The following is an 11425-nucleotide window of genomic DNA, read 5'->3' as shown; positions in this document are numbered from 1 at the left end:
ATTCTCCACGTAGCATTGTACATAGCACCTAATCAACGCTCCTCTTTGAGCCCTCGACCTCTCGCGTGTAGCGCTATCGTGACACGAGCCTGCGCCCAGGACAACCGTTTAATTAATTACTTTCGATTAATCAATTAAATCGATTAAATACTTAGCGTTTCGATCGATCGATTAAGGCTTCGTAGGATTGTCGATCGATTGATTAGAAAGGCCCTAATTAATTGAAGATCGAAGTGGTTAAAGTAATCGAAGTTATATAATATTCGTAATAGGAATTTAGGTGTTTATAATCAAATATACGCGTGATATACTAATATTTACACAGCACCGGGCTAGCATAACATTTATCTGTATAACTCTACAGCGCTAAGCGCACAGATTCTTTACAATGGCTGCATAGCTAGCTATACTGCTGCTATTACTGCTATCACCGCTATTACTACTGTTATCCTTATCGTTATGCCTCCCCGCGCTCAACGGCCTGCCGGCCGGCAGGGTTGTTATGGTCAGCGTCCTCCGTATTATGAAGCACGACACCCTGGTGCAAATCCTCTGCCCGCTGCTGCTGCTGCTGCTGCTGCTGCTGCGAACGAATACGACATTCCTCCGCGTCCTGTGCGCCCTCCAACCGATGAGAATCATACAATCTATCTAAATAATAGCAACAACGCGGAGGCAGATGGCGATACAGATAGCGGCACAGATGCAGATAGCAATGCGGATAGCGATGTAGATGCTGATGCTGATACTAATGCAGAGGCCGTTCGCCAGCATTATCAACGCCAACAGGACGAAGCTGCTGCGCAGCTGTCGTATGCAACGTCCTATAATAGCTGCAACTGGGCACGGCTTCCTGGATATTAACAGCCGTTTCAAATTTTATATACGCGATTTGGGGAAGTCTGGGGGTATGGTCTAACAGCTTCTATAGCTTGCCAACACCAGTAGGGCTAGGTGTTATAAATGAGTATACACGGTGGCTTGCCAGGGAAGCACATAAGGACAATATAGAAGCGACAGATCTAATAGAGTATTAGAAATCAAGGATCACCGGCACCCAGTTTCCCCGCCTTGCACGTATGGCTCTTAATTGTATGTCAGCTCCTGCTATAAGTACATTTAACGAACGAGACTTTAACCAAACAAAGGCCATATAGGAGGGGAGATCTGCCTTATTCGCAGATGTTGTTGGAGGGTGTATTGCCATGGCATCATGGGACAAAGAAGGCCTCATCAACATGCTAGACGAAGGCCTCGTGCGTGGAAACCACAAAAGGCGGCGCGCTGATACAGTTAAGGATGATAACGTACTTAATACAGTTAAACTTAATGCTTAGAGGGAGGCTGGAGACATTAAGGAAGACGATCTGTATAGATAGGAACTCAACACCAAAAATTCCATCTTGCCAAGCATCACAACTTCAACCATATCGATCAATCGATCAGTTGATCGATCGAACGGTAGTCCTGCCTGCGCCTAACGCGACGATATCCCGACGCAAACATATACAGCAGAGGCGCGCAAGGAAGTTACAAGTTATGGTTAATACCCTAAAATGAGAAGGGTGGCACAAAATCCTTAAACAACAGAGAAGTCTGGAGCATAATCCAATGCAGGCAAAGGTTAATAACATTATGCTGCAGGTTGACATTGCTTATACACCCTGCCTCCCGGATAACAATCGGCAACTCCTCAACGCTCATGTCCCGAATTGACGCAAGGGCATCTGGAATAGAACCACGAAATATAGGCTCCGGCGTAGGCTCCGGCGTAGGCTCTGCTGTAGGCTCTGCTGTAGGCTCTGCTGTAGGCTCTGCTATAGGCTCTGCTGTAGGCTCCGGCGTATAAAGTGCTGCCGCCCTGGCCTAATTCCTGTGCCAACGACCCCGGCGGCCCTTCTTCTTTAGTTTGTGTCCGAATCTCGCTATCTTATATACTTAGCACTCTCCCAATTGGCCTAGGAGTTCCTAGGAGTCTTCGAACCAGCTCCTAGGCAAGGCCTAGACACTAAACATAGGTATTGCCTAGAACCCTGCTACCTAATTAGCCTAGGAGTTTATAGGAGTTTGCAGGAGTTCCTAAACTAGTTAAGTCTCAAGCATGCGATTACAACTTATGACAGTATTTCGACGGTAGGCTTTGTTCTATTGCGTATAATCAGGATTTTTTCTTCTTTCTTCGAGTATCTGCCATAAGTCCTGTCGATGTAAATTTGGGTACTTTATCTGGCCTCTAGCGGTTCTGTTCCCATCGTACTGCCTAGCACAGACATCGATTTCTTCCAGCCTTTGGCCGCGTCAATAACTTCTTTTACACAACTCCAATGTCCTTGGTGACGCTACGCGTATAATACGCCTTTGATTATTTGACAACGATACAGTCTCTGGACCCTAGACGACCTTGGAACCTATCAGCCACTTGTGGCTCTACCATTGCATGGATGATAAAGTGGTGCAGATCAGTCTTGCGCTGTTTTCCTTGGGAGGGTAAGTTTACTCGAGAATTGGGGCCCTGTAACTGGAACCTGGCAAGCTTTCAAACCCAGAAATGGGCCTTCAGAGGTAGGGTAGGGTAGGATGAGGACCCAGTCTCAACCCTCCCTGTTGAATACATGGCCCAAAACTAGGTCCCAAAAACTGCTTAGTCTCGACTCACGATGCGCTCACCCCAGCACAGCCACAGCTCAGGCTGGAGTGTGAACAGCTCAGTTTCCTAAACGGGAATGGAAATTACTTGGGTGCACATTAGGATATTGAACTACCTGTTCTGGAACAGTGCGATTTGTCACAATTCTAATGATGTCTCCGAGAGGAATCAGCACATCTACAGAATAAATGATATATACTCTCGAGCGAGCGACATGGTCATTTGGCTTGGAGATTACCCTCCGCAGCCCAGAGATGGTGTAATGTCAGTTTTCATGACCGCTGAGCTGCTCAGCAAGATCCCTATGGACGACTTCCCCGGTAATAACGCCCTCCAATTCTCGTGGAACCAAATACCATCAGTGTATCTGGAAGCTGTACAAAAAGGATCTGCGTCGCTGAATGAGCTTATTGGAAGAGATTGGTTCTCACACACGTGGTCCTTGGGGGATCTAGCATCCTTCAACAATAGCAAGGCGATAAAAGTCGTCTATGGTTCCATATCATCAACTTGGGATATCTTTGCATCAGCCGCTCTTCGTCTTCGCTATACTGAGACCGACGATTGCGAGAATCTTGGAACATCCCGTATCAGAATCTTATATCAGGTGATTGCGAAGAACTTTTGGGTTTCCAAATATTGCGATAACGAAAATGACCACATGGCTCGCTTGGCCCGCTTTTTCGCTAGTGTGCCCAAAAACGGCTCTGCCGAGAGAGTACACTCCATGCTCACGAAAATGTGCGATGGAAGTTTCGGGGCCAGAGACCCTCATGACATGATCTACTCTATAGTTAGTCTCATGAGGCCAGACGAGTTACCTTCAAACCTTCAGCCAGACTATGCAAAGCCTTTTACAGAGGTCTACTGGCGGTATGCGGTATTCTTAATGACAAGCATCCGAGATCTTGGCTACCTCCTTTGCTGGAAACGTGAGATCCCTATCTTGCCAGAGATCTCCGGTGTGCCTAGCTGGGTTCCAGACTTCCGGTATCTCGTTCTCGGAGAAGATACCCCAAAAGGCAACTTGATAATTCGTCAGGAAAAGGAGTTGGAACTGGAGGGGATTCAAATAGGCACCGTGGTAGCAGATGCTTGCACGTTGAAATTTTCTCCTTACTCCTCGATTTCCGAACTGTGTACAACATTGCGCTCAAGTCTCCAGAAGCTGGATATCATAGTGAAGCAATCAAAAAGATTGGGAAATTTGATATCCTATGATGCCGCTATCCACCGATTCCTTCAATTTAGCCGTCAATATATCGAAAGGCCTTACATTATGACCGGGGTCGAAAACAAGGCTCTCTATTATTCTTTGATCGATGGGAAGAGCTCAGAGTTCCTGCAGTCTGTGGAACATACGGCGCCTCTCCTTTCGTGGATGAAAGAAATTCATCGTTTCCTCATTGACCTAACGGTCATCTTTACAGAGCAAGATGGAAACGTACAGGCCAGATTTTGTACCAGATTGGATGCCTCTGTCCAACAGGACAACATTGTTTGCATTTTTCCGAGTTGTATTTCGGCACTTCTGCTCCGAGAAAGGGACGGGAAATACCTGCTCATAAGCAAGTGTACTTCGGACACTGGTGAGTTTGTGGATCAGAGGTCTTTCACTGATGCTGAGAAGAAGCGATATGTATTGATCTGAATGTGCTTAAACTAGCAAAGACTGGTGAATAGTTGACCTGTGAGTCTTCGGCTATGATGCAGGTTAAGTTCCGAATTGCTTCGGAACGCCTATTAACATTATACTGATACGGCCTTGTTATTTTCACGTACCTTGTACATTGCGCTGGTCACTCAAAAAGAGCTGCCAACTAGATTGTACCGCGGCCATTTCCGGCCCCGGAGTGATATATATCTAAGAATTTCCTAAGATGTGAAAATTGCTATACCTTGTGTAAACATGCACGTCCAAGAGCTTTGGAACGATATTACATCATACCTTCCAGCTTTCTCTACTAGAAACGCGGCTAAAAGCCAAAAAAAAAAAAAAAAAAGGACGTGAGTCACTCTAGGGAGCCATCTTTAAGGCCGTGAAAACTGCTGTCTATAACGCAGGCGGCGAGCTACCGTAGAAGTTGAGGAATTTTTTTATAGCGCTGACGGCTGCGGCGCCGTCTCGCATACACTAGAATCCGGCACTAAGCAAGCCTTCACCCTGGTCGGACTTCTACTAGACGTAAAGAAAAGGGAAGTGCGGCTCGCTGCTGCGTACTGCTGCTCCAGCCCCTGACTCTGACCATAACCCGATTTCTCACGACCAACGCTCAGAACCCCCGGCAGCACCCCAACGATCTACCAGCACCGACAAAACAAAGCGCAAACCCGAGCGACTTGAACCTGATCACACAAACACCCCCTCCCCCATCCACTTAATCCGCCTTCTCCCACTGCAACCCCGACCGATTCCCAACCAACGTGTTCTGCAGCGCGCCCCCGTCCTCCGCCGCGCCCGCCAACGCCATCGCCAAATCCGCCCAAACCTCGCACTTCTTATCATCATTCATGCAATACAGATCAACCGTATGATTCCACGCCGTTGCCACCAGCCACTCGAGCTCTAGACTCGGGAACCTCTCCGCGGTGCCCTTCCGCTTCTCCGCGATCGCGACCGCTTGGGAGAGGCATTTCTGCGCAAGCGATTCATCGAGGCCCATCGCGAGCTGGAACAGGCAACGGATCCAGCGCGCGAGCTGGTGGATGCCGCCGTTGGGGAGCGGGTTGCCGGAGTTGTCGTTTTGCCAGGCCCTGTCGATGACGGTTTGGAGGACTCGGAGGATTTTCTTCAGGTAGGTGGCGGGGAGTTTGCGCTTGAGCATATAGGAGTGGATAGTGAGGACGAGGTCGGCGAGGGTGGCGTAGTGCTTGGGGTCGTGGTATGCGAAGCATTTCTCGAAGAGCGCGTCCATGGACTCCCAGTCGGAGAGTTTGAGGGAGGCTTCGAGCGAGAACTTGACGAGTTGGAAGTGCTTGGAGATGAGGTCCTTTTTGGAATTGTCATTGATGTCCGCCTTTTCGAGGTAGTCTGAGAGTTCTTTCATGAAATTATCCGCGTGGTAGCGGACAGAGAGGTAACGCTGAGCGGAGGCTTGCAGGTTGTCCTCTGCTCTGGCTAACACTACGTACGCGCATGCCGAAAGAAAATCGCAAAAAAGGAGGCGAAGAGTCAGCTCATCTGCCATGTCCGATGTCTTCTGATCTCTCACTAGTAATATGAACTTCATGCATGCGCCTAGAATTCGGGTTAAGTATTCCGGATGTAGTTCAGTACAATGCTTGAGCCCGAGATTATACGAGTTTTTTGAGAACCACTCAAACTCTACCGAAGTAAAGTGCTCTAATGCTGGGTTGATCGGCCGTCGTTTCGAATTTGTTGCTTGTGTGGCCGCTACATTAATTAGCCGTTGTTCGTAAAACCTCGCGGTGGACACTCACCTCCTTCCAATACCTTAGATAGTTCTTCCGCAACATCTTCATTGATCTTCCCATTTTCCACAAGTAGAGGGGATAGGAGGCGAACAGTGCATCTAATCAAGTCAGCAGCTATGAGCCAGTGCAGCTAGTTCGCTTACCGTAGAAGCGCTGGCAGGTTCACGCCAGCAGGAGCACCATAGTCGTATTTCTCGAGAACTTTTTGAAGCGCTACGACGGCTTGCCTCTTATCACCGGTTTGTTGTGCCTCGAGAACGCAGGCGTACAGTAATGTTGCATCCTTGGTGGATTGCTGGCATACGATGTCCAGACATTGCGTAGCTGGGTAACGCAGTGAGCATAGGCGTTTGAACCCCAAGGAGATTGAAGACTGGCTTACCAAGCTCCGCATCTCCGCTCCTTAGAGAGGCTTTGTACATTATATATCTCGTCATGGGCTCTGCTTTGCCGAAATCGGACATCCGAGTGAAAGCGTCTCGAGCAGCTTCCCAGTCCTTCCTCGCTAAGGCACATAGGATCATTTTCCTGCATCGCTTTAGTGTCTTAATCTCCGGAAGACTTTCTTAAATTGTACCTTGCTATCTTTGCTTTGTTCGACTCTCCGGCTTTGTCGAATAGGGCATGGACAGCAAGAGCACACCACGCTTCTGAAGACTGATATTCATTCTGGCTATAGGCGTATTCGATTTGTTTCCATATCAACTAACGAAATTAGCATGTTAAACTAGGAATATCCCAGGATGCTCGGACTTACGGTTTGCGCCGCATGTGTAGCTGGTGCACTGAATGTAGTCTTCGTGTTCTGTGAGACCTCATCAAATATGTCCCGGAGACCTTCCAGCATATCCTCGGCATGTGGACCCTTAGTCGTAATCCACGTTCTTGTAATCGTAACCTTTTCAATCCAGTCTTGGTTGTTTTCCCCGAACAACCGTATCCTTATAAGGTCGTCGAGGATCTTGCAGGCGGTCGCATTACTACTGCACATCAGACCTTGACTAGTGAATTGCAATCGAGTAAATTCACCTTTGATCTTTGAGCTTATACACATGATGCATTATCCTAATTTCTGTTAGTCCGTAAAAGAAGATGGATGGGTGTTCGCACGTTTTGAGACTTGTCTCGGTGAGGACTGCGCTGCGGGCCATACGAAGTAGAACTAGGCAAGTTAGATAGGTCAACAGAGTCTTTGGGCTCTCAACGCACCCCCGTAATACTGGTCGCCGTCTATCGTGTCTGCGGAGGATAGAAGTTCCAACTTCAACAAAGAGACAATCATCTTTTCACCGTAGTCCTACAACGCTTGTCAGTTTCCGCGTGGAGACGGAAGGAGGGAATAGTACTATTTCCATCAGGTCCACCAATTGCCAAGCGCGCTGACGCGCATCAGATTCTTCGGGGAGATCACTAAGCTTCAAGAGCGACTGGACTGAGCCATCATTAGTGAAGTTTGCTTCGCCTAGGACAGCATGCATACCCAAGCTTTGCATGATACTCAACCTCAGCTCCCCAGCATCAGCACTCAATCTCTCCAGCTCATGGTCTCCGAGCATCTCATGTGCCCTTTCTAACCACTTGACAGCAGCCTCGTAACGACCGTGCTTGAGTTGGTCCTTGCCAATCTCATACAGCAAATCCGACAAACTCTCCGCAATCGCGGGATCAAGTTGGTGACCAGACAGCTCATCTTTGGAGAACATGTGCTCCGCAATGTCCATGCGACCTTGCCGCCATGCCTGTAATCCAGATCGTCAGTATACGCATCCCATCTGACGAGCGCACCCCTGAGATCAAGCAATAAAACTCACCAGCGCAGACCTAAGCACCAGGTACTCAACCCTCAGCCTCCTATTCGCCTCATCACTCTCCGGCCCCGTCTCCGCATCTTTCTCCGCGGCCAACTCCTCCTCCAAGGTCGCCGCCCTCTCCATGACCTTCGAACACACATCCACCATGCCAGCCTCAAGACACACCCGCGAGCTCTTAAGCGCGACCTTCATCAACCTCACGACCGCACCTTCATCCTTGCTATCGGCACCCGCGGTTCCTTTTCTCTTTAGCCCAGCCGCAGCGCTCTCCAGCAACAGGAACGCGAAGGCGCGCAGCAGGCAGAGCACCTTCTTTCCCAAGCCTTCGCGGCTTTCCTCACGCTTCAAACGCGTCGAAGTGTTCCATAGCTCCGTCCCGACCTTGTCGAGCTCGTCGCGCTTCGCATTCAGGGCGGAGGATGCAGGCAGAGGGAGCGAGGTTATTTGAGCTTGCAGATCGGTGGCTAGGGTAGTGTCGAAGGGGTTAGAGGTGAGGCGGGTGGAGATGGAGTCGGCGAAGGCTGCAATCGAGATTGTTAGCTTGAAGACGGGGATGGAGGTAGGATAGAATAAGATTGGATAGAGGCAGAGGTCTCTGGAGGAACCAGGGGGGAGAGCGCGTACTGAGAAGGGCTTTGATTTTCTTTTCGCGTTCTGAGCGGAGGGTATTGGAGGGCGCCATCCCGCGTCTTCGACGGCGGTAAGATATGTGATGTGAGGTGGAGGGGCACTTGGTGATGAGGTGAGGTTGGATTAGAGTCGCGATCCGGCCCTAAGAGGCATGAAGCGATCCACGAAGAGGCCACAAATTTGTAAAAACATAGCGCAAATCGAGATCAGATTTTTGGAAAATCATATACAGAGAATAACAAAATATGCACAATAGATACAAGGTGCTCGAAGGCGTAGAAGAGTGGTGGGTATACTTTTCGCCATCGTTTTAGAGTCAACACGACCCTTCTTAGGCCCACAGGTTTTTTTTTGATCATCTCTCTACCGGCATCAAATACCCTTATACTCCAAAGCTACTGTGAAAAATGAAGGGTAAGAATATCGCCATAAAGCCAACGTCAGTATATGCACAAATCGTATCGCACCTTCCCCCCCTAGATCGACGGTCATGTCCAGAACGTCGTGAAGCATGGTACAAGACCATATGTGAATAATCTAGCCGCCCATACTAAAGCAAATGTGCCGTCCAAGATTGTATGTGCAGTTGACGGCCGGATTACCCCGGCGGTGAAGGTGGTATCATAGGTAGGAAATTGCCAACAATCAAGGCAGGACTACATTCTCTATCAGTATTCTCTCAAGGCCACCAGTGCATAGACCTCACATGTTATAAATGTCACGACGGATCGTGAAGGAAAAGCAGCATCTGATCTCGGGATCTTTTGAGTTCGCATCAGGATTTTTAAGTGAGCAGCTTGTCAGAATGGCTTTCTGAGAGTTATCAAAGGCAATAGCGCCAAATTTCTCCCAGTAGCTGACGAGGGACCCCTCGGCGATGATTTCGTGGATGGCGATATTGCCCTGGGGAGTGGCTTAGCAACGGCGCAAACAGAGGGGTAATAGCACTGCCTACATCTCTCAGTTTCTGGATGGGCACATGAATCAACTCGGCCATCTCTCTGTTGCCCCTGAATATTTCCCCTGTTCTCCTCCAGCAGCAAGCGGGGATCGCCATGCTTGCAAAAACCCGATCGTACTCCATCAAGCTCTTGTCGAACCACATTTCAACGCGCACTAGCTCGACATCTGTCAGCTTCTGCATCCGCTCTCGAAATTTGGGTCTGAATTTGTCCAGCTGCCGTAGGATTCTCACGCGGGAGACTGGCTGCATGTTCCGCTCCATGTACTGATTCAGCCGCGCGTATCCTTTGACGTAGTTGAACGGCTTAAGCATTCCAGCGTCCATCTTAGCTCTCAGCAGCTTGTCCATGCGTTCTTCGGGAGTGTCTGATCCCATTGCAGGATCCGCAGCTGTCATGTAGTACCTCTCTCGGGCTTTGTCGATGGGAAACCCACTCGGCGGTCTCGAAATAGAATTGCCTACAGCGGCTTGAGCGGGTGGCGGTAGCAGGAGGCTGTTGTTCTGCGCATTAGAATTAAAAGAATTGCTGTTGGGCAATGTGCCCATCGTGTTTGCTAGATTGGGGTCAGGAAACAGGCCTTGCATGTCGGCGCCGGAATAGAGGCTACTGTCTTCCATGAGGCTGTTGCTTAGGAAGTCGTTGAGCAGGTTGTATTCGTTGCTGACTTCGGACGTGTTGAACATGTAGGAAGGGTGGAAATGGTGCATATCCTGAAAATGAGTTGCCGAGCCTGCGTTCCAGTCGTTGTAGTTCATGTCTTCACGGAGCAGTTAGTACGATGGGTTTCAAGACTGGGAGCGTGTAACCAACATGGCTGATTGCTGTCCGCCAGGGATGAGGGCTGTGGCGCAGACACAGGCGTAGGCTGGGCGATAGACGCGGTGTTGGCAACTCTGCTCTGAGGTATTGGGGGCGGCGCAAGGTTGAGCCCTGCATCAGACACGCTTTGACGCGCCTCGAGAGAGTTCATGGGGGACTCGGAGGGCGCCGTGTCTTGCTTGGACGAGTCTGCATCACCATTTGCGCTGTCAGGGTCTGTCTTGCTCTTTTTAATTGTTTCTCGCGGCTCATCGTGGCAAAGATGGCCAATATTTCGCTTGATGCATCGTTTACACGGCCGTTCCTGTGCGGTAAGGGAGCTTCTAGTGAGCGCAAGTCGGCCAACAGGGGGCTTCGGCACAGCTTACGAGGTCGCAGGTCATATGCTACTCGGGGGAGAGGTCAGCATGCAGTGTAGTCTAACAGCGCCATTGTCATGTGTCTTGGATGCGGTGCTGTGGGAGGCGAGGGCGCAGCGGCTCACCGAACGTCTGCAATATATGCAAGCTACGGGAGACAGCAGGAATTAGCATCGTGAGCACGGCAAATGCAGCGGGAGCGGAGCCGCGAGCTGACCATGATTGACCTTCCGGCGCTTCTTTGGGCTTTTCGTGGAGCCCTCTGCGCCGGACGACGATGTGCCCTGCTGGGGCGGGCTCCTTTTCGGCGCATTGGATTTATCGGTCTCGCTGCCCTGGTCCGCGGCCCTGGGTGGTGTCATACCATGGGGAGAAGCTCCATTGGGTCTTTGTGTAGCTTCGGCGGGCATCAAAGCTGGGCCGCGTCCGGGAGAGTAGTGCTGGGAGTAGTACGGGGTCGGCGCGCAGGACTGCGTCAGAGGGCGGAGCGGTCACAGCAGCAGCGCATTGCCTCGAGCACGTTCGCAGGTCGCACACGCGGAGCTGTGGGGGTGGTGGTGGTGGTGAATTGGAGGATTGTGAATGTCGAAGTGGCACGCAAGAAAGCCTTATGGCGCAATGAAGTGCGAAGATCTGCCGCTGGACCGAGGTCGCTGCGCCTGCGCCCCTCCATGCGATTATTACTTGGCCCGTCCGTAGCAGTTTCTGAGGGATGGGCCTTGAGCGTGACGGGACAATTCTCTCCAAACACGCCGGCGG

The 11425-nt window shown here is 50.2% G+C and overlaps 4 protein-coding genes across 4 annotated transcripts; 2 read left to right on the top strand and 2 right to left on the bottom strand.

Annotated features, from left to right (window-relative positions):
- Window positions 1-459: 459 nt before the first annotated feature.
- Window positions 460-864, top strand: BDZ99DRAFT_526107 (uncharacterized protein; the record flags this gene model as incomplete). The annotated part of the gene is made up of 1 exon (XM_033726095.1): window positions 460-864. The coding sequence occupies one exon, from the start codon at window positions 460-462 to the stop codon at window positions 862-864; it is 405 nt and encodes a 134-aa protein (XP_033571032.1).
- A 1997-nt stretch (window positions 865-2861) lies between these two features.
- Window positions 2862-4298, top strand: BDZ99DRAFT_526106 (uncharacterized protein; the record flags this gene model as incomplete). The annotated part of the gene is made up of 1 exon (XM_033726094.1): window positions 2862-4298. One exon carries the CDS (start codon window positions 2862-2864, stop codon window positions 4296-4298), a length of 1437 nt encoding a protein of 478 aa, XP_033571031.1.
- A 397-nt stretch (window positions 4299-4695) lies between these two features.
- On the bottom strand, window positions 4696-8575 carry BDZ99DRAFT_546001 (SPO22-domain-containing protein; the record flags this gene model as incomplete). The annotated part of the gene is made up of 11 exons (XM_033726861.1): window positions 4696-5885; window positions 6089-6180; window positions 6226-6406; window positions 6465-6610; window positions 6660-6787; window positions 6840-7062; window positions 7112-7244; window positions 7292-7321; window positions 7467-7821; window positions 7894-8414; window positions 8518-8575. The coding sequence occupies 11 exons, from the start codon at window positions 8573-8575 to the stop codon at window positions 5026-5028; spliced, it is 2727 nt and encodes a 908-aa protein (XP_033571030.1). The 3' UTR covers window positions 4696-5025.
- Window positions 8576-8752: 177 nt separating this feature from the next.
- BDZ99DRAFT_426316 (uncharacterized protein) lies at window positions 8753-11217 on the bottom strand. Its single transcript, XM_033717119.1, has 7 exons — window positions 10884-11217; window positions 10792-10814; window positions 10676-10693; window positions 10299-10611; window positions 9479-10245; window positions 9230-9426; window positions 8753-9179 (listed from the first exon to the last, which is right to left on the bottom strand). Exons 1-7 carry the CDS (start codon window positions 11074-11076, stop codon window positions 9122-9124), a joined length of 1569 nt encoding a protein of 522 aa, XP_033571029.1. The 5' UTR covers window positions 11077-11217; the 3' UTR covers window positions 8753-9121.
- Window positions 11218-11425: the final 208 nt, after the last annotated feature.

This window comes from Mytilinidion resinicola (genome assembly GCF_010093595.1).
Source record: "Mytilinidion resinicola strain CBS 304.34 unplaced genomic scaffold BDZ99scaffold_24, whole genome shotgun sequence".
NCBI classification, from domain to species: domain Eukaryota; kingdom Fungi; phylum Ascomycota; class Dothideomycetes; order Mytilinidiales; family Mytilinidiaceae; genus Mytilinidion; species Mytilinidion resinicola.
The sequence above is the reverse complement of the archived record's forward strand: the minus strand, read 5'-3'. Positions and strand labels throughout refer to the sequence as shown.